This window comes from Entelurus aequoreus, linkage group LG17, assembly GCF_033978785.1.
Source record: "Entelurus aequoreus isolate RoL-2023_Sb linkage group LG17, RoL_Eaeq_v1.1, whole genome shotgun sequence".
Taxonomy (NCBI): Eukaryota; Metazoa; Chordata; class Actinopteri; order Syngnathiformes; family Syngnathidae; genus Entelurus; species Entelurus aequoreus.
The window spans coordinates 5,112,739-5,135,708 of NC_084747.1; the positions used below are offsets into that span (position 1 = coordinate 5,112,739).

Genomic DNA, 22,970 nt, shown 5'->3' on the forward strand with positions numbered 1-22,970 from the left:
TATATATTAGGTATAGTTGTAAGCCTAGTTGTTAAAGTGCACATCATTAATGTTAATTAAGCAATATCACATGAGAGGGAATGCTGTTTTTTTAATTTGAGCACTGCTGTGATTCGGTTAAAGATAATCATAACATAACATTCTCATATAATATGTTAATTTGCTTTCTTTAAGTAAAACAAAAGGTCAAAGACAAAGCTATTCGGTTTCTTGTGAGTATATACACTTCACTGCCGACGTGGGGGGGGGCGCCACCTAAAATCTTGCCTAGGGCGCCAGATTGGTGAGGGCCAGGCCTGATTGCCGTATTGTGCCTGCGTCCTTCCTAATAAAGGGACTTGTATCTGCTCGTCACGCCGACAGCCGTCATGCACGACCGTGACATTAAGGTGTCCCCCAGCGGGATCACGACAGGAAATGACTTAACTTAAGTCGGTGCATAGCAAGGTAGAGTGTCCACTCCCTGGCCCTTTAACGTGGACTGAGTGGGGAATCAATACTGATCCTAAGGTTCCGCTGCACCAAAACAGCTGCAAGGACTCCCGCTGCCCATTTGAGCCACGCTGACAGGCTTAAATTGCTCGTCTGGTTCGCTCGGGCAGCCGCGTCTAAAGCCGCCAGGCCGAGTCTTGGCTCAGCCGGTAATGCTCCACACGTGCAGGGACACAAATAAAGAATGGCGTCGGGAGGGGGGGTTACTTACCCAAAGGCGAAGACGTCGGACTGCTTGGAGAAGGGAAGCTTGTCCTCCTCGGTGTCCGGAGAGAGCTGCTGGATGATCTCTGGAGCCAAGTGACACAACCAGCCGTTTGGGATCCTCAGTTTGTCTTCTCTGCGACTACGCGGCAAACAAGCACACATTTGTTTATTAAAGAGCATGCGGCAGAGACATTTTTTTTTACCTGTTTTAAATACCTGTCAGAGGCGCCGCGGTATTTAAAGGCCTACTGAAAGCCACTACTACCGACCACGCAGTCTGATAGTTTATACATCAATGATGAAATCTTAACATCGCAACACATGCCAATACGGCCGGGTTAACTTATAAAGTGCCATTTTAAATTTCCCGCTAAACTTCCGGTTGAAAAAGCTTTTGGAGGGTGACGTATGCGCGTGACGTAGAGGTATGCCTTCCCCCATTGAATACAATACAAAAAAGCTCTGTTTTCATTTCATAATTCCACAGTATTCTGGACATCTGTGTTGGTGAATCTTTTGCAATTTGTTTAATGAACAATGGAGACTGCAAAGAAGAAAGTTGTAGGTGGGATCGGTGTATTAGCGGCTGGCTGCAGCAACACAACAAGGACTACTTACTTGGATAGCAGACGCCTAGCCGATGCTAGCCGCCCACCGCACGGATGATCGGGTGAAGTCCTTCGTCGCGCCGTCGATCGCTGGAACGCAGGTGAGCACGGGTGTTGATGAGCAGATGAGGGCTGGCTGGCGTAGGTGGAGCGCTAATGTTTTTATCATAGCTCTGTGAGGTCCGGTTGCTAAGTTGCTAAGTTAGCCTTAGCATCGTTAGCAACAGCATTGTTAAGCTTTGCCAGGCTGAGAATTATTAACCGTGTAGTTACATGTCCATGGTTTAATATCTTCTGTCTATCCTTCCAGTCAGGGATTTATTCATTTTGTTTCTATCTGCATTTGAGACAGATGCTATCACGTTAGCTGATGCTAAAGAGCTTCGTCGATGTATTGTCGTGGAGATAAAAGGCACTGTGAATGTCCATTTCGCGTTCTCGACTCTCATTTTCAAGAGGATATAGTATCCGAGGTGGTTTAAAATACAAATCCGTGATCCACAATAGAAAAAGGAGAGAGTGTGGAATCCAATGAGCCAGCTTGTACCTAAGTTACGGTCAGAGCGAAAAAAAATATGCATTTCACTGCATTCTAGTCCGTCACTCTAACGTTCCTCATCCACGAATCTTTCATCCTCGCTCAAATTAATGGGGTAATCGTCGCTTTCTCGGTCCGAATAGCTCTAGCTGCGTTGAAAACAATAGGAAAATATGAGGGAGTGAACAACTGACAACGTCACGCTACTTCCGGTAGGGGCAAGGTTTTTTTTTTATCAGAGACCAAAAGTTGCGAACTTTATCGACGTTCTCTACTAAATCCTTTCAGCAAAAATATGGCAATATCGCAAAATGATCAAGTATGACACATAGAATGGATCTGCTATCCCCGTTTAAATAAAAAAATGTCATTTCAGTAGGCCTTTAAAGTTTATGCTGTGCGTGTGTACCTTTAATGCTAACGAACTATTTGTGCGTCAGTGTCATGATCTGAGGTCTGGATTATGTTTTTGTTATTTTCTGTTAGTTTAAAGACTCCAAGTTCCTGTTTTTGTGCACCCTTGTTTGTTTTAGTTTCCACGGCGACTTATTAGTTTCACCTGCTGTTAGAATAATTCCACTGTGACTTCAAAGCGGACAGATGGCAGGATCTGCCCAATTTCCAGACAAACTCTTTTTGAAGTATTTTACGAACACTTTTTGAACTATTTTACGAACACTTTTTTAACTATTTTATGGAACTCTTTTTGAACTATTTTATGACCTCTTCTTTTGAACTGTTCGGTAACCAAAGGCAACGCTGTTTACGACCCACTTCCCTCTGGAAGCAGCTGTGGTCAGGTGGGGGGAGAAAGTCAAATAAAGAAGGAGGAGTGCAATCTTTTGGCAGAGCGTGGGTGACACTGTAAGAGGTTACAGGTCGACACGTTTTCTCCTCAATATTGAGTCCAAATTGAATTCTGCCTCTGTTTGATTCTTTGCCTCTTGTCTTGTTTAATAGATGTCATCAGTGTTTGAACCTGACACCTGCCTCTGGGTGTTCGGGACACGCACTTGCTCTAATCAAGAGACTATTATTCAAGCCTGTCTTTGCCAGTTAGTCGTCCCGGCGTCATTGCTCTTTTCATGCCACAGTTTCATGCTTGTTTCATGCCTAATTCATGCTGCTCGTTCCATGTCCGATTCCAAGTTTTTGCTAGTTATTTGTTTCATGCCACAGTAAGTCTTGTTTGTTCCATGTCCGTAGTTCAGGCTAAGTGTTAGCGTCTATGTTTCCTGCGTTAAGTTTTATGTTCCTTAGCCTCTCGTGCAATCGGCACGCTTTCCTTTTGTTTTAGTTCCTGTCTTTTGTCATGTGTAGGATTAACTAATTAATCCTACACATGACAAAAGACATTAATTAATTAATCCATGTTAAAAAAAAAAAAGGCATGTTAAAAAAATATCTTGAAATTAAGGACATTTATTGGCTTGTGCTATTGTGTGCTTAGCTGTTGTGTAGCTGCTCCTAGTAGCCAAAACAAGAAAGGGTCAGGGTCAACCCTAACCCGAGAAAAGACCAACGTTTTGTGCTTATTGGAGGACATTTAGATGTTAGGACTAGAGATGTCCGATAATGGCTTTTTTGCCGATATCCGATATTCCGATATGTCCAACTCTTAATTACCGATACCGATATCAACCGATACCGATATATACAGTCGTGGAATGAACACATTATTATTATTATTATTATTTTTTTTTAAATGCCTCAAAACAGCAGCTTGGAATTTGGGACATGCTCTCCCTGAGAGAGGATGAGGAGGTTGAGGTGGGCGGGGTTGAGTCGGGGGTTGGGGGGTGGTGGTAGCGGGGGGTGTATATTGTAGCGTCCCGGAAGAGTTAGTGCTGCAAGAGGTTCCGGGTATTTGTTCTGTTGTGTTTATGTTGTGTTACGGTGCGGGTGTTCTCCAGGAAATGTGTTTGTCATTCTTGTTTGGTGTGGGTTCACAGTGTGGCGCATATTTGTAACAGTGTTAAAGTTGTTTATACGGACACCCTCAGTGTGACCTGTATGGCTGTTGACCAAGTATGCATTGCATTCACTTGTGTGTGTGAAAAGCTGTAGATATTATGTGATTGGGCCGACACACACATTTAAGACACGCCCCCAATATTGTTGTCTGGGTGGAAATCGAGAACATTTTCGGGAGGGGCACTGAAATTCGGGAGTCTCCCGGGAACATCGGGAGGGTTGGCAAGTACGACTGGGAGACGCAACTCCTCTGTACTTCTCCCTACGTCCGTGTACCACTCCGTACAGCGGCGTTTTAAAAAGTCATACATTTTACTTTTTGAAACCGATACCGATAATTTCCGATATTACATTTTAAAGCATTTATCGGCCGATAATATCAGACTGCCGATATTATCGGACATCCCTAGTAAACAATTTAAACATGTTCATTTATAAACGTAATTTCACTTGATCAAGCCTTGTACAACTTTCCACAATACATAGTAATAAAAGTATATATGATTCCTGCTGATATCGTATCGTACAAAAAGATACGGGGACACCTTGTAATTAGAAGAACATCATTAAAATGGCACTTTGGCATAATTGTGGACCCTTTAAAACTATTTTTGACTTCGGTCCGCACTGGTCTAAAGCAGTGGTCCCCAAGAATTTTTTTTTTTTTTTTTTTTAATTAAATCAACATAAAAACACAATATATACATTATATATCAATATAGATCAATACAGTCTGCAGGGATACAGTCCGTAAGCACACATGATTGTATTTCTTTATGAAAAAAATAAAATAAAAATAATAATAATAATTTCACCCCCCCCCCCGCCCCCGGTCCGTGGGACAAATTTTCAAGCGTTGACCGGTCCGCAGCTACAAAAAGGTTGGGGACCACTGGTCTAAAGGAGTCACACCAGTTTGATCATGTCTACTGTTAAATCTCCTACAATTTTACCAAAAAAAAAAAAAAAAAAAAATACAAATTGATAAGCTTATTGCATCGTCATCACCTGCCGGCTTGTAGAACCCCAGAGATGGTGAAGAGTCCGAAATCGGTGATGACCACTTTGCCGTTGTCGTAAAAGACATTCTTGGACTTCATGTCCTTGTGTAGGATGCCTTTAGCGTGGAGGTAGCCCATCCCCTGTGCACACACACACACACACACACACATTTTGATTGATTGAATTTGATTGACACTTGTATTAGTAGATTGCACAGTACAGTACATATTCCGTACAATTGACCACTAAATGGTAACACCCCAATAAGTTGTTCAACTTGTTTAAGTCCACGTTAATCAATTCATGGTACAAATATATACTATCATCATAATACAGTCATCACACAAGTTAATCATCAGAGTATATACATTGAATTATTTACATTATTTACAATCCGGGGGGTGGGATGAGGAGGGTTTGATTGATATCAGCATTTCAGTCATCAACAATTATATCATCAGAGAAATGGACATTGAAACAGTGTAGGTCTGACTTGGTAGGATATGTACAGCGAGCGGTGGGCATAGTGAGCTCAGAAAGCATAAGAACAAGTATATACATTTGATTATTTACATTTGTGGGATGCGGAGGGGGTTGGGGCGGGGGGTTTAGGTTTGGTTGATATCAGCATACTTCAGCATATATCAGCTTGTTTACCCTCGGGGTGATGGATGGCTGGCAGCGCTTCATAGCAGCAGTCGACCTCCCGGGGCCCCAACTCCCCGCCCCTCTGTTGCGAGTTTGTCGTGATTAAATGTAACGTGTTTATGCGTGCATTGCATGGAGGTTGTTTCCCACTCCAGACTAGGCCCCCTTAGGAGCCCAGTCTAGATTGTATTTTTTTAGTCATCTTCTTCCCCAGCGTTTTACCTTTTTCTTATCTTTTACGGGGCGCCTTTGCCGACCCATCAGCGTTCCTGTTCTGTAACCCTGTACACTGTTTGTTTGTCTAATCTTGAACGGGTTTGTGCTGAAAACATAAGTTCGTTGTACTTGTGCAATGACAATAAAGTCCTATCCTATCTTATCCTACTTCAGTCATCAACAATAATATCATCTGAGAAATGGACATTGAAACAGTGTAGGTCTGACTTGGTAGGATATGTACAGCGAGCAGTGGGCATAGTGAGCTCAGAAAGCATAAGAACAAGTATATACATTTGATTATTTACATTTGATTATTTACAATCTGGGGAGGTGGGATGTGGTGGGGGGAGGGTGTTAGTTTAGGGTTGAAGTTGCCTGGAGGTGTTCTTTTAGTGCGGTTTTGAAGGAGGATAGAGATGCCCTTTCTTTTACACCTTTTGGGAGTGCATTCCACATTTATGTGGCATAGAAGGAGAATGAGTTAAGACCTTTGTTAGATCGGAATCTGGGTTTAACGTGGTTAGTGGAGCTCCCCCTTGTGTTGTGGTTATGGCGGTCATTTACGTTAAGGAAGTAGTTTGACATATACTTCGGTATCAGGGAGGTGTAGCGGATTTTATAGACCAGGCTCAGTGCAAGTTGTTTAACTCTGTCCTCCACCCTGAGCCAACCCACTTTGGAGAAGTGGGTAGGAATGAGGTGTGATCTGGGGTGGAGGTCTAGAAGTAATCTGACTAGCTTGTTCTGGGATGTTTGGAGTCTAGATTTGAGGGTTTTGGAGGTGCTAGGGTACCAGGAAGTGCATGCGTAGTCGAAAAAGGGTTGAATGAGAGTTCCCGCTAGAATCTTCATGGTGCTTTTGTTGACCAGAGAGGAGATTCTGTAGAGAAATCTCGTTCGTTGGTTGACCTTTTTGATTACCTTGGTTGCCATTTTATCACAGGAAAGATTAGCCTCTAGAATGGAACCTAGGTAGGTGACCTCATCTTTCCCAGTGATAACAACGTCACCCACTTTTATAGTGAAGTCACTGACTTTCTTAAGGTTGATTTGGCACCCAAATAGGATGGATTCCGTTTTACCCAAGTGTATGGATAGCTTGTTGTCAGCGAGCCAGGTGCAAGTTCTACAGACTTCCGCACACACACACACACGCACACACTTGGAATAACATAATAAAAGGACAAATGTTATGTTGTGTTACTGTACGTTACCTTGACCATCTCTTGTGCAATCTGCCGAGTCTTGTTGACATCCAGGACAACCTTGGCGTCCCTCACCACGGAATACAGCGTCCTTCCTTTACACAAACTGAGAGACGGAATGACACTTAGGAGCCTTGACGACACAACACGACAGAAACACTTCCTGCTTTTTAGCCTCCGTGTCGCCGTCCCAACCTTGACTCAAGTCCACTCGCATGCCAACTAGTACTATCCACGCCAGTGGCAAACAGTATTCTGTCAACATCGCTGACATTTCCATGGAATGGTTCAACTTTCCAAGGTGTTGCAGCCCTTTTGTCCACGTGGTCACTCGTCAACAAAGCTATTCACAGTACTTCGCTTCTTTTTACGCTTGTAAGACGGATACGCGTGCAACTTGAAACATTGCTTGTACACTCCAGGATTTTTTATGGCTGGCAGCGCTTCATAGCAGCAGTCGACCTCCAGGGACCCAACTCCCCGCCCCTCTGTTGCGAGTTTGTCGTGATTAAATGTAACGTGTTTATGTGTGCTTTGCATGGAGGTTTTTTCCCACTCCAGACTAGGTCCCCTTAGGAGCCCAGTCTAGATTGTATTTTTTTACTCATCTTTTTCCCCAGCCCTCCAATACTGAAAAATGAAGGCTACAGTCGCCATCAAAAGTGTACATACACGTGTAAAGAACATCATGTCATGGCTGTCTTGACTTTCCAATCATTTCTACAACTCTTATTTTTTTGTGATTGGAGCACATACTTGTTGGTCACAAAAAACATTCATGAAGTTTGCTTCTTTGATGAATTTATTATGGCTCTACTGAAAATATGCTAGGTCAAAAGTATACATACAGCAATGTTAATATTTGCTTACATGTCCCTTGGCAAGTTTCACTGCAATAAGGCGCTTTTGGTAGAAAAGGTGAGGCCTTTAATCCCAGGAACACCATGCATACCGTCAAGCATGGTGGTGGTAGTATTATGCTCTGGGCCTGTTTTGCCGCCAATGGAACCGGTGCTTTACAGAGAGTAAATGGGACAATGTAAAAAGGAGGATTTACCTCCAAATTCTTCAGGACAAGCTAAATTAATCAGCCCGTAGGTTGGGTCTGTCACGTCGAGGCTTTCGCAGCTTACTGCGGGGTCGTTCTCCCAGGAATGCAGATGGACTACTCCAGACAAGGCGTGCAGGTTAAAAACATGATTTATTCCTCAAAATCAAAGTATTCCAAAAAACCAGAAAACGAGCCGACAGAACCACGTGCCTGATCGCACTCCAAGCTAAAGCAAATACTTAGCATAGACCAGTGTTTTTCAACCACTGTGCCGCGGCACACTAGTGTACCGTGAGATATTGTCTGGTGTGCCGTGGGAGATTATGTAATTTCACCTAATTGGGTTAAAAATATTTTTTGCAAACCAGTAACTATAATCCCTAAATGTGCCGTTGTTGAGTGTCTGTACTGTAACCGTGTAATACTCTTCCATACCAGTAGGTGGCAGCAGGTAGCTACCGTAATTTCCGGACTATAAGCCGCACCTGACTATAAGCCGCACCAGCTAAATTTAGGGGAAAATACAGATTGCTCCATATATAAGCCGCACCCGACTATAAGCCGCAGGGTTTTGATGTGTAATTAGCGTAGTATATAGGGGTTCCTGCTACCACGGAGGGGATTGTCGGGACAGAGATGACTGTTTGGGAACGCAAAGCGTCCCATTTATTAACTATAAATCTTTCAATCATTCAATCAAACTTTCACATCTTTGACATGGCGAACAGCATTCGTGCAGAGTACAAATAATACAACGGTGCAAAGTAATACAAAGTGCTCGCCTGTACGTTATCCAAATAACCAGACTACCGGTATATGAAAAGTCAGTCTTTAATCATTGTGTCATCGTCTTCCTCCTGCGTACTAAAACCACCGAAATCCTCTTCGTCGGTGTCGGAAAAGAACAGGCCGTATATAAGCCGCACCCTTGTATAAGCCGCAGGGACCAGAACGAGGGGAAAAAGTAGCGGCTTATAGTCCGGAAATTACGGTAATTGCTTTGTAGATGTCGGGAACGACGACAATGGTTTGCAGGTAAAAAGGTGTCTAATGCTTAAACCAAAAATAAACAAAAGGCGAGTGCCGCTATGAAAAGGCAAAACTAAAACTGAACTGGCTGCAAAGTAAACAAAAACAGAATGCTGGACGACAGCAAAGACTTACAGCGTGTGGAGCAGACGGCGTCCACAAATGACATGACAATCAACACCAAAATAGGAGCGTAAAACGTGAATTATATTTATATAGCGCTTTTTCTCTAGTGACTCAAAGTGTTTTACATAGTGAAACACAATATCTATGTTACATTTAAAGCAGTGTGGGTGGCACTGGGAGCAGGTGGGTAAAGTGTCTTGCCCAAGGACACAACGGCAGTGACTAGGATGGCAGAAGCTGGGATCGAACCTGGACCCCTCAAGTTGCTGGCACGGCCACTCTTACCAACCGAGCTATACCGCTTTGAGTCACGAGCGAGAAAAAAAAGTGCTATATAAATATAATTCACTTCAAGACAAGAAGTAAAACACTACACACAGGAAAACACCAAACAACTCCAAATAAGTCAGGGTGTGATGTGACAGGTGGTGAGAGTACACCTACTTTGAGACAAGAGCTATAGTGATGCATGCTTGGTTATGGTTGGAATTCATATCAAACAATTGCGAGAACGACTTTTTATTGTCAATATCGGCTGCTGGGTTTCATTTTTTAATTTTTTTCTGCTGGTGGTGTGCCTCAGAATTTTTTCAATGAAAAAAATGGGCCTCGGCTCAGAAAAGGTTGAAAAACACTGGCATAGACTATGGACAAGGCCAAACTCACGTACTGTGGCATGAACAAACAAAACTTACGTAACAGGTGCACGTAGCAAACAGTGACGCCAGGCCGACGGACCGGCAAAGGCAGGCTTAAATAATGCCTCTGATTAGTGCTCGGGTAGCAGGTGAACATAATGAGCAACCATGGCAACCAAAACAAACTCAAGAGGTGCACAAACAGGAACTCAAGGAGTCCAAAACTAACAGAAAACACAAAACATGATCCGAACCACGGATCATGACAGGGTCTTGGGCGCTGTTGGGTGTTCCAACAGGACAATGACCCCCAAACACACGTCAAAAGTGGTAAAGGAATGGCTAAATCAGGCTGGAATGAAGGTTTTTGAACGGCCTTCCCAAAGTCCTGACCTAAACGTGTGGACAATGCTGAAGAAACAAGTCCATGTCGGAAAACCAACCAATTTAGCTGAACTGCACCAATTTTGTCAAGAGGAGTGGTCAAAAATTCCAGCAGAAGCTTGTTGCGCCTTATTGCGGTGAAACTTGCCAAGATTATATTAACATTGCTGTATGTATACTTTTGACCCAGCACATTTGCTCACATTTTCAGTAGACCCATAATAAATTCATAAAAGAACCAAACTTCGAGCTCTAATCACACTGCAAAAAGTCAGTGTTAAAAAAAAAATACAAAAAAATACAAAAATTAGGAGTATTTTACTTGAACTAAGCAAAATTATCTGCCAATAGAACAAGAAAATTTGGCTTGTCAAGACTTTCCAAAACAAGTAAAATTAGCTAACCTCAATGAACCCCAAAATACCTTAAAATAAGTATATTCTCACTAATAACAAGTGCACTTTTCTTGGTAGAAAAAAAAATTAGACCTTATTGCTCAATATGTTGAAAAATATTCTTCCATCCATCCATTTTTAACCGCTTGCCCCTTTCAGGGTGTCGGGGGGTTACTGGAGCCTACCTCATTCTTAAATGAAGTAAATGCTAGTGCCATTATCTTGACATAATGATAAGCGCTCGGCATTACATTTCTTGAAACCAGCAAACTTATACTAAAAACTAATTTATTGTTCTTAATGGAAAGGCAGCAAGGCAAGCGCTTGTTACTCTCGGGGTCTCCTAGCCGCTCAGGCAAATCATATGGTCTAAAAATGCATTTTTCCATCGACAACATGACATCATCGCGCCAAGTGCGTGCTCTTTCAGTCAATTAGTGCGCATATATACAGCCCGGCCCCCGGCCAAAATTTTTTTAATTGTAATTTTGAGGAATTGGTCTGAATGTGAATGAATGAATGAATGAATGAATGATCTTTATGTGCATTAACTATTTCTGTTCAAAATTGTTAGAAATGTTAAATGTTTAAATATTAAAGGCCTACTGAAATGATTTTTTTTTATTTAAACGGGAATAGCAGATCCATTCTATGTGTCATACTTGATCATTTCGCGATATTGCCATATTTTTGCTGAAAGGATTTAGTAGAGAAAATCGACGATAAAGTTCGCAACTTTTGCTCGCTGATAAAAAAAAGCCTTGCCTGTACCGGAAGTAGCGTGACGTCACAGGAGCTAGTATTCCTCACAATTCCCCGTTGTTTACAATGGAGCGAGAGAGATTCGGACCGAGAAAGTGACGATTACCCCATTAATTTGAGCGAGGATGAAAGATTCGTAGATGAGGAACGTTACAGTGAAGGACTCGAGAGACAGTGCAGGACGTATCTTTTTTCGCTCTGACCGTAACTTAGGTACAAGCTGGCTCATTGGATTCCACACTCTCTCCTTTTTCTATTTTGGATCACGGATTTGTATTTTAAACCACCTGGGATACTATATCCTCTTGAAAATGAGAGTCGAGAACGCGAAATGGACATTCAGTGCCTTTTATCTCCACGACAATACATCGGCGAAATGCTTTAGCTACGAGCTAACGTGATAGCATCGTGCTTTAACTGCATATAGAAACAAAAGAAATAAACCCCTGACTGGAAGGATAGATAGAAAATCAACAATACTATTAAACCGTGGACATGTAAATACACGGTTAATGCTTTCCAGGCTGGCGAAGGTTAACAATGCTGTGCTAACGACGCCATTGAAGCTAACTTAGCAACTGGACCGCACAGAGCTATGCTAAAAACATTAGCTCTCCACCTACGCCAGCCAGCCCTCATCTGCTCATCAACACCCGTGCTCACCTGCGTTCCAGCGATCGGCAGAAGGACGAAGGACTTCACCCGATGCGTTTGGCGGCCCGGAGACGTAGGAAGTCAAGGTGAGGTCGACGGCTAGCGCGGCTAGCGCTCCAACAAAGTCCTCCTGGTTGTGTTGCTGTAGTCCGCTGCTAATACACCGATCCCACCTACAACTGTCTTCTTTGCAGCCTTCATTGTTCATTAAACAAATTGCAAAAGATGTCCAGAATACTGTGGAATTATGAAATGAAAACAGAGCTTTTTGTATAGGATTCTACGGGGTACCATAACTTCCGTTATACTGACTTCGTCACACGCATACGTCATCATACCGCGACGTTTCAGCCGGATATTTCCCGGGAAATTTTAAATGTCACTTTATAAGTTAACCCGGCCGTATTGGCATGTGTTGCAATGTTAAGATTTCATCATTGATATATAAACTATCAGACTGCGCGGTCGGTAGTAGTGGCTTTCAGTAGGCCTTTAAGTGTCAGTTTACTGTACTGTGCCAACTGTACTACTTTATGAGTACGTGTTTTCTATTGTTTCATTGGAAATAAAACAGCAAAGTCCATTTGGCTGTCATCTGTTTTAATTATGAGACACGATTGTGTCAAAATCATGATTTTTTTTTTTCCATGCTTGAAATAAGAAATGATTACTTTGAAAAATCAGTTTTATACTTGGGAGTCAGTGACGTGCCGTCACTAGAGGCAGGGGAGGCCATCATGGAAAGAAAAAAAATGTAAAAATAAAAAAAAATTAAAAAATTATTATATGTATCCAGTGATTATACTATAAAGTTATTTTCCATTTAACTTCACCAGTTTTAGATTATTTTTATTCAAAATCGCTGAATTTTCACATTTGCCGTTCAAATACTGAGAAGAGACTTGCTGTGATCAGCAGTCACGTCACGGCGTTGTGCCTCAACATGGATTGCGCGCAATGACTCGGCTAACTGCTAGCCTGCTGTGCAGTGAGACCGTATTGCTATATGAATTATATTATACATTTCCATAGTTTAGTTAGCTGAGGTATTTAATGTACAGTGTATTTTGTCAACAACTGTATGTGTGTAACCTATTTCTTGTGCTGAGCGATCATAAAACTGCTGCGAAGACGCACTGTGTGAGGCTCGCAGTAACCCCGCCTCCTTGTGCCGGTTAAAGCACCCCAGCCGTAGAATGCACCCTTGACGGGAGCGCCGCACCAAACAAAGCCCACACCCAAACCCTCCACGTGCGAGACAGAATCCACCCCAAAAAAAGTCACCTAACAAGAAGCCAAAAAGTGCAAAAACAACAACGCTCGCGCCGGAGGAGCCGTGAACAGGGACACAACATTAGGTACACCTGCAGACTGCAGCACGGATTTCATATTTCATTCATTCGCAACTCCTCCAACACGAACACCCCTGTTCCCGCACTTATAAGTAAAGGTAAGACCTAGAGATGTCCGATAATATCGGCCTGCCGATATTATCGGCCGATATATGCGTTAAAATGTAATATCGGAAATTATCGGTATCGGTTTTTTTATTATCGGTATCGTTTGTTTTTTTTTTCTTTTTTTTTATTAAATCCACATAAAAAACACAAGATACACTTACAATTAGTGCACCAACCCAAAAAACCTCCCTCCCCCATTTACACTCATTCACACAAAAGGGTTGTTTCTTTCTGTTATCAATATTCTGCTTCCTACATTATATATCAATATATATCAATACAGTCTGCAAGGGATACAGTCCGTAAGCACACATGATTGTGCGTGCTGCTGCTCCACTAATAGTACTAACCTTTAACAGTTAATTTTACTAATTTTCATTCATTACTAGTTTCTATGTAACTTTTTTTATTTTGTTGTACTTTCTTTTTTATTCAAGAAAATGTTTTTAATTTATTTTTCTTATTTTACTAATTTTAAAAAAAAGTACCTTATCTTCACCATACCTGGTTGTCCAAATTAGGCATAATAATGTGTTAATCTCACGACTGCATATATCGGTTGATATCGGTATCGGTTGATATCAGTATCGGTAATTAAAGAGTTGGACAATATCGGAATATTTGATATCGGCAAAAAGCTATTATCGGACATACATAGTAAGACCACAATAACGTTTTTTTTTAATTAAATGTGCTTTTTTGTGTGCTACAGTTTGTATGTGTAAAGTTAAAGTTAAGTTAAAGTACCAATGATTGTCACACACACACTAGGTGTGGTGAAATTTGTCCTCTGCACTTGACCCATCCCCTTGATCACCCCCTGGGAGGTGAGGGGAGCAGTGGGCAGGGAATAATTTTTGGTGATTTAACCCCCAATTCCAACCCTTGATGCTGAGTGCCAAGCAGGGAAGAATGCTGGTATGAGCTTTTAAACATAACCCGTTAACTGCTGCCAATCAAATGGTGAATAAGATGCTATTTAGGGTTCATATGTTTGTAAATCTGACTGTGATGAAGTCAGCGCCTCACCTGCCGTGAACCTCACCGCACGTCACTGTTGTGAGTGTTGATGACACAGCTTTGCAACAGTTGATATTCTAGTTTCAAGCATGTTTTACTCAATATAGCTAATCAAATCTCAGCAACAAGCTGTAATATCTTACTGAGATCATTTAGGACCAAAACACTTAAAACAAGTAAAACACTCTAACATAAAATCTGCATGGTGAGAAGAATAATCTTATCAGACAGAAAATAAGCAAATATCACTATATTTGACATATTCAATCTTACTTAGATTTCAGTTTTTGCCGTGCACTCTATCACAAAAAAATAAGAGTTGTAGAAAGTATTGGAAACTCAAGACAGCCATGACATGATGTTCTTTACGCGTGTATGTCAACTTTTGACCGCGACTGTACATGTTTTTTTGGACCCTCTGTATATTGTCAAAATGAAATTCATTCAAATACTGAAAAGTGAAAGTTATGTATTATGCATTAATTGTATTCTATAATTAGCTCCACGTTTGACCTCTGCAAGATGACACAGGTGAGGTTGCCGTCTGTGTCAAACTCCGCAGGGAGCGTCCTCATCACACAGTGTATTAATAGAAAGGTCTACAACCACCCCCTGGCGCCCGCCTCCGAACCGCCGACCCCGGCTGTGCCACGCAGGTGAGAGTGGGGGTTTGGGGGGGGAAGGACCCAAAGACATTTTGCATTTTATGCATGTTGAATGTCAACAATGAGCTGGAAGCTACTCTGCTACATACATGCTCGTTTGTACAAATAAAAGCATAAAAACGTGCTAGTTTACACACGTAAACAAAGAAACATGCTCGTCTATACGCGGAAATGAAACAAAACTGATATTTTACAGACGTACACAATATAAACGTGCTAGTTTATACACAAACAATATAAACATGCAAATGTATACACGTAAAATAATACATGAATGCTACTTTATACGTGTCAAAAATATAAACATGCTAGTTTATACACTAAAATAAAACAAAACTGAAATTTTATATACGTAAAAAATACAGCTTATACACAAACAATATAAGCATGTTAATTCATACACGTAAATGATACATAACTGCTCTTTTATACATGTAAACAACATAAACATTGTAGGTTATTGACGTCAACAATATAAACATGTTAATTCATAAACGTAATTAATAATACATAACTGGTATTTTTTCATGTCAACAATATAAACATGCTAGTTTTTACGCGTAAACAAAAAAACATGCTAGTTTATACACGTAAATGAAACAAAACTCACGTTTTACACATGTACACAATATAAACATGCTAGCTTATACACAAACAATATAAACATTTAAATGTGTACACATAAAATAATACATACATGCTATTTTATACATGTAAAAAATATAAACATGCGCGTTACTACACAAACAATATTTATACACGTAATATATAACTGCTCTTTTATACATGTAAACAACAATATTTACATGTTAATTTATACATGTAATTAATAATACATAATTGCTATTTTGTACATGCAAACAATATAAACATGCTAGTTTATAAACGTAAACAATGGAAACATGATGATTTATAAAAATAATTAATAATACATAACTGGTATGTTATATATGTAAACAATACAAAAATACTAGTTTATACACGTAAACAATATAAACAACTTAATTTTTTACACAATTAATAATACATAACTGCTATTTTATACACGTAAACAACATAAACATGTTAATTTAGACACGTAATTAAAAATACATAATTGCTATTTTATACGTGCAAACAATATAAACATGCTAGTTTATACATGTAAACAATATAAACATGTTAATTTCTAAACGTAATTAATAATACATAACTGGTATTTTATATATGTAAACAATACAAACATACTAGTTTATACACGTAAACAATATTTATATTGTTTACACAATTAATTCATAACTGCTATTTTATACACGTAAATTATATAAACATGTTAATTTATACACGGAATTAAAAATACATAATTGCAATTTTATACATGCAAACAATATAAACATGCTAGTTTATAAATGTAAACAATTTAAACATGTTAATTTATAAATGTAATTAATAATACATAACTGGTATTTTATATATGTAAACAATACAAACATACTAGTTTATACACGTAAACAACTTAATATTTTACACAATTAATAATACATAACTGCTATTTTATACACGTGAACAATATAAACATGTTAATTTATACACGTAATTAAATACATAATTGCTATTTGATACATGCAAACAATATAAACAAGCTAGTTTGTACATGTAAACAATATAAACATGTTCAATTCTAAATGTAATTAATAATACATAATTGGTATTTGATATATGTAAAAAATATAAACATAGTAGTTTATACACTTAACAATACAAACATCCTAAATTTTACACAATTAATAATACATAAATGCTATTTTATATACGTAAACAATATAAACATGCTAGTTTATACACTTAAACAAAATAAACATGTGGGATGACCACGCTTTGGATGAACACAATAGGGGACAACAACACCCGTGGGTCAACCTTATCTGTGGTACATTATCACCTGTAGGAAAAGCACTCTAAAAGACACTGTCACTACAACATAACCACACCTGTGGGACAACCTCAGAACGGGACAACCACATTATGGGAACACCTTACTATTTGACAACCACACCTACTAAAACAATCATTCCATGGCTGCAGGAGATCTGCAATCAGCGCACCTGCCTGGGATGAACGAGCTGCCTTCATAAGCCCGCACAACCTGCCATGCCGGGCCGGAATATAGTCTTCTGTTGGCGTACAGTAAGCGATAATCGGATATTTCTCTCTCCGTGTTCTCCCCCGGGTTTCATTGTTCTTCCTTGTCCTTCCAGCGTCTGCCCTTGTTCCCGTGTTGGCGAGCTGTGCGTCTCGTCACCTTTTTGTCCCCTTGCTTCCCGGACCGCCCTTTTGGATTCTCGACCTCCCGCTTGGAAACGGATCTAGTCTCTTCTCTCCTGCCCTGGATCATCTGACTCTCGACAACATTCGGTAACACACACCTCAGCTAATCACACACATAGCCACACACCACATACACTTTTGGATCGAGTTCACACTCCATTTCCTTAGTTTATATTCTATTGTTTGATTATTATATATATATGGGGAATATATATAATAAATCTATAGAGCTAAATCACCCCCTGGTGTCTGTTGACGTCATCTCCCCCTGTTAAACCATAACATGCGCTTTTGGAAAAATGGTGGAAAATTGAGACAAACGCCTGATCAATATTCAAGCTCCCTCACCAGGAGGACGTCATTCCCCCCGCAGGCGTGACGTACCTGGTGATGATGGCCAGGTGCGGCGGGCTCATGCAGGCCCCCATGAAGAGGACCACGTTCTCGTGGCGGGTGTTGCGGTAGGCCATCACCTCGCGCTTGAAGGCCTTCAGCTGGTCCTCGTTGTCGCGCTCGATGTCGATGAGGCGGACGGCCACCTCGCCGTGCCAGCGGCCGTGGAACACCTTGCCGAAGCGGCCCTTGCCGATCATCTCGCCCATCTCCAGCTGCTCGATGGGGATGTCCCACTCCTGCAGGAAGATGCTGGTCTGGCTGGCCTTGCGGGGGAAGTTGCGCGCCGACAGCAGCGACAGGTTCATCTCCTCGAACTCGTCGCCGGACTCCTCGTCGTTGGCGTCCTCGTTCTGCGGCCGAGAGCAGTCGAGTCACGGGGGTTTGCTTTGTGGAAGCTAATGCTGAATGCTAACTCTATACAGCATCGTGTTCAGATTATTTGACATGTAACGCACATGTGAGTAATAGTCTTTATGCATAAACAACTGGATGATTTCCAGCAGGGTGCATTGTGGTCGACTACCAAAACAGCAGTTCCTTAACCCTCTAACCCAACCCTAACCCTAACCCTAACCCTCTAACCCTAACCCTAACCCTCTAACCCGGACTGTTGAACAACTTAAGCTGTACATCAAGCAAGAATGGGAAAGAATTCCACCAGAGAAGCTTCAAAAATTGGTCTCTTCAGTTCCCGAACGTTTACTGAGTGTTGTTAAAAGGAAAGGCCATGTAACACAGTGGTGAACATGCCCCTGTGACAACTTTTTTGCAATGTGTTGCTACCTTTAAATTCTAAGTTAATGATTATTTGCAAAAAAAAATGTACGTTTCTCAGTTCGAACATTAAATATCTTGTCTTGGCAGTCTATTCAATTGAATATAAGTTGAAAAGGATTTACAAATCATTGTCCATCCATCCATCCATCTTCTTCCGCTTATCCGAAGTCGGGTCGCGGGGGCAGCAGCCTAAGCAGAGAAGCCCAGACTTCCCTCTCCCCAGCCACTTGGTCCAGCTCATCCCGGGGGATTCCGAGGCGTTCCCAGGCCAGCCGGGAGACATAGTCTTCCCAACGTGTCCTGGGTCTTCCCCGTGGCCTCCTACCGGTCGGACGTGCCCTAAAAACCTCCCTAGGGAGGCGTTCGGGTGGCATCCTGAGCAGATGCCCGAACCACCTCATCTGGCTCCTCTCCATGTGGAGGAGCAGCGGCTTTACTTTGAGTTCCTCCAGGATGACAGAGCTTCTCACCCTATCTCTAAGGGAGAGACCCGCCACCCGGCGGAGGAAGCTCATTTCGGCCGCTTGTACCCGTGATCTTGTCCTTTCGGTCATAACCCAAAGTTCATGACCATAGGTGAGGATGAGAACGGTATGGCATAGTGGGTAGAGCGGAAACCAGAGTATTGCAGGTTCGCTCCCCGCCTCTTGACATCCAAATCGCTGCCGTTGTGTCCTTGGGCAGGACACTTCACCCTTGCCCCCGGTGCCACTCACACTGGTGAATGAATGATGAATGAATGATAGGTGGTGGTCGGAGGGGCCGTAGGCGCAAACTGGCAGCCTCGCTTCCGTCAGTCTACCCCAGGGCAGCTGTGTCTACAAATGTAGCTTACCACCACCAGGTGTGAATGAATGGGTTCCCACTTCTATGTGAGCGCTTTGAGTATCTAATAATAGAAAAGCGCAATATAAAATCTAATCCATTATTATTATTATTATTATTAGATCGACCGGTAAATTGAGAGCTTTGCCTTCCGGCTCAGCTCCTTCTTCACCACAACGGATCGATACAGCGTCCGCATTACTGAAGACGCCGCACCGATCCGCCTGTCGATCTCACCATCCACTCTTCCCTCACTCGTGAACAAGACTCTGAGGTACTTGAACTCCTCCACTTGGGGCAGAGTCTCCTCCCCAACCCAGAGTTGGCACTCCACCCCTTTCCGGGCGAGAACCATGGACTCGGACTTGGAGGTGCTGTTTCCCATCCCAAGTCGCTTCACACTCGGCTGCGAACCGATCCAGTGAGAGCTGAAGATCCTGGCCAGATGAAGCCATCAGGACCACATCATCTTGCAAAAAGCAGAGACCTAATCCTGCGGATCACCTCAACACCCTGACTGCGCCTAGAAATTCTGTCCATAAAAGTTATGAACAGAATGGGTGACAAAGGGCAGCCTTGGCGGAGTCCAACCCTCACTGGAAACGTGTCCAACTTACTGCCGGCAATGCGGACCAAGCTCTGACTGATCGTACAGGGAGTGGACCGCCACAATCGGACAGTCCGATACCCCATACTCTCTGAGCACTCCCCACAGGACTTCCCGAGGGACACGGTCCAATGCCTTCTCCAAGTCCACAAAGCACATGTAGACTGGTTGGGCAAACTCTGCCGAGAGTATAGAGCTGGTCCACAGTTCCACGAACAGGACGAAAACCACACTGTTCCTGCTGAACCCGAGGTTGGACTATCTGGTGTAGCCTCCTCTCCAGTACACCTGAATAGATCTTATATTCTGTTTTTATTTACGAATTACACAAAGTGCCAACTTCACTGGTTTTGGGTTTTTGTACTATGCCAAATTAAAAAAGGTGAGGAATGTCCTAAAAAGGTAAATGGAGTGTAAAATACAATGAAGTGGTTCTCCACATTCAGGCTGCAGTGATGAATGGCTGCACGTCATGCCTTAATGAATACAAAACAGAAAGTTATGAAAAAGGAAAACTGGCCGCGGGGCGTGAGAAAAAAAGCTGATTTATTTCGATTTTGATGTGAAATGTAAAAATGTATTGCCCGAGTGAAAATGATCTCTGCCAAGATGCCCGCTGGAAGTTTTTTTCAAGTCGTTTTCCATCTTACAGAAAGTCTTTCACCGCCTCTCTGATTTACCTGCAGCCTCCAGACACCGCCGAGAACTTCCAGTCTTTGACTTTTTATTATTTTCAATGCACAAATAATGACAAAAACAACATTTTTTGGTTATATTTATGGAAGGAGACATTAGAGGAAAGATTGACTCACGTCCGACGTGGGCTCCACTTCGATCTGAAGCAAAGGATTGCTGCAAGCACAAACAACAAAGATTGTTTAAGTTCTCGTTGCCTTTTAGGGAGTTGGATAATTGCTCTCCTGTCGCATAGAGCAGTGGTCCTCAACCTTTTTGGAGCTGCGGACCGGTCAACGCTTGAAAATTTGTCCCACGGACCAGGGGGGGGGGGGGTTTGGTTATTTAATTATTTTTTTGTCATAAAGAAACACAATCATGTGTGCTTACGGACTGTATCCCTTGCAGACTGTATTGATATATATTGATATATAATGTAGGAAGCAGAATATTAATAACAGAAAGAAACAACCCTTTTGTGTGAATGAGTGTAAATGGGGGAGGGAGGTTTTTTGGGTTGGTGCACTAATTGTAAATGTATCTTGTGTTTTTTATGTTGATTTGATTTTAAAAAAAAAACATATTTTTTTTATTTATTGTGCGGCCCGGTACCAATCGATCCACGGCCCGGTGGTTGGGGACCACTGGCATAGAGGATCTTTGAAAAACAAGCAAAAGTGGTTTTGCAGCAGGTTCATAAAAACAGAAGGGATCCTGTGTCGAAGATTTTTAGTATTTTTGCATGAGTCCTTAAAGGCCTACTGAAAGCCACTACTAGCGACCACGCAGTCTGATAGTTTATATATCAACGATGAAATCTTAACATTGCAACACATGCCAATACGGCCGGGTTAACTTATAAAGTGCAATTTTAATTTTCCCGCTAAATTTCCGGTTGAAAACGTCTATGTATGATGACGTATGCGCGTGACGTCAATGGTTGAAACGGAAGTATTCGGACCCATTGAATCCAATACAAAAAGCTCTGTTTTCATCCCAAAATTCCACAGTATTCTGGACATCTGTGTTGGTGAATCTTTTGCAATTTGTTTAATGAACAATGGAGACTGCAAAGAAGAAAGCTGTAGGTGGGATCGGTGTATTAGCGGCTGGCTGCAGCAACACAACCAGGAGGACTTTGACTTGGATAGCAGACGCGCTATCCGACGCTAGCCGCCGACCGCATCTATGATCGGGTGAAGTCCTTCGTCTCTCCGTCGATCGCTGGAACGCAGGTGAGCACGGGTGTTGATGAGCAGATGAGGGCTGGCTGGCGTAGGTGGATAGCTAATGTTTTTAGCATAGCTCTGTGAGGTCCCGTAGCTAAGTTAGCTTCAATGGCGTCGTTAGCAACAGCATTGTTAAGCTTCGCCAGGCTGGAAAGCATTAACCGTGTGGTTACATGTCCACGGTTTAATAGTATTGTTGATCTTCTATCTATCCTTCCAGTCAGGGGTTTATTTCTTTTGTTTCTATCTGCATTTAAGCACGATGCTATCACGTTAGCTCCGTCTAAAGTGCTTCGCAGATGTATTGTCGTGGAGATAGAAGTCACTGTGAATGTCCATTTCGCGTTCTCGACTCTCATTTTCAAGAGGATATAGTATCCGAGGTGGTTTAAAATACAAATCCGTGATCCACAATAGAAAAAGAAGAAAGTGTGGAATCCAATGAGCCAGCTTGTACCTAAGTTACGGTCAGAGCGAAAAAAGATACATCCTGCACTGCACTCTAGTCCTTCACTCTCACGTTCCTCATCCACGAATCTTTCATCCTGGCTCAAATTAATGGGGTAATCATCACTTTCTCGGTCCAAATCTCTCTCACTCCATGTAAACAACGGGGAATTGTGAGGAATACTAGCTCCTGTGACGTCACGCTACTTCCGGTACAGGCAAGACTTTTTTTTATCAGCGAGCAAAAGTTGCGAACTTTATCGTCGATTTTCTCTACTAAATCCTTTCAGCCAAAATATGGCAATATCGCAAAATGATCAAGTATGACACATAGAATGAATCTGATATCCCCGTTTAAATGAAAAAAATGTAATTTCAGTAGGCCTTTAAAGCGCTTTTGTCATGTATAGGATCTTCGAAGAGCATTTTTTGGAGTGCATCCTCAAAAACAGCAGCTCACAACAACATATGGAAGATATTTAACATTTTTGCATTAGTCCTTAAAAACAGCTTATAATCTTTAAGTCATATTTTTGCAGTAATTCCTAAAAAGACAACAACACTGTTGTCATATAGAAGATCTTTACAAGTGTTTTTGCAGTAGGTTCTCACAAACAGCATACGGCTTCT

At 41.8% G+C, this 22,970-nt stretch overlaps 1 protein-coding gene across 2 annotated transcripts in view; it reads right to left on the bottom strand.

Annotated features, from left to right (window-relative positions):
* The window catches only part of ksr2 (kinase suppressor of ras 2), a 248,332-nt gene that overhangs the window by 12,556 nt on the left and 212,806 nt on the right, over window positions 1-22,970 (bottom strand). For both annotated transcript variants that reach the window (XM_062024470.1, XM_062024469.1), the window contains 5 exons: window positions 20,802-20,841; window positions 17,769-18,130; window positions 6,903-6,999; window positions 4,828-4,961; window positions 704-838 (listed from right to left, as the gene is read on the bottom strand). In XM_062024470.1, the coding sequence (XP_061880454.1) occupies window positions 704-838; window positions 4,828-4,961; window positions 6,903-6,999; window positions 17,769-18,130; window positions 20,802-20,841 (768 nt within the window). The remainder of the gene's footprint in view (window positions 1-703; window positions 839-4,827; window positions 4,962-6,902; window positions 7,000-17,768; window positions 18,131-20,801; window positions 20,842-22,970) is intronic.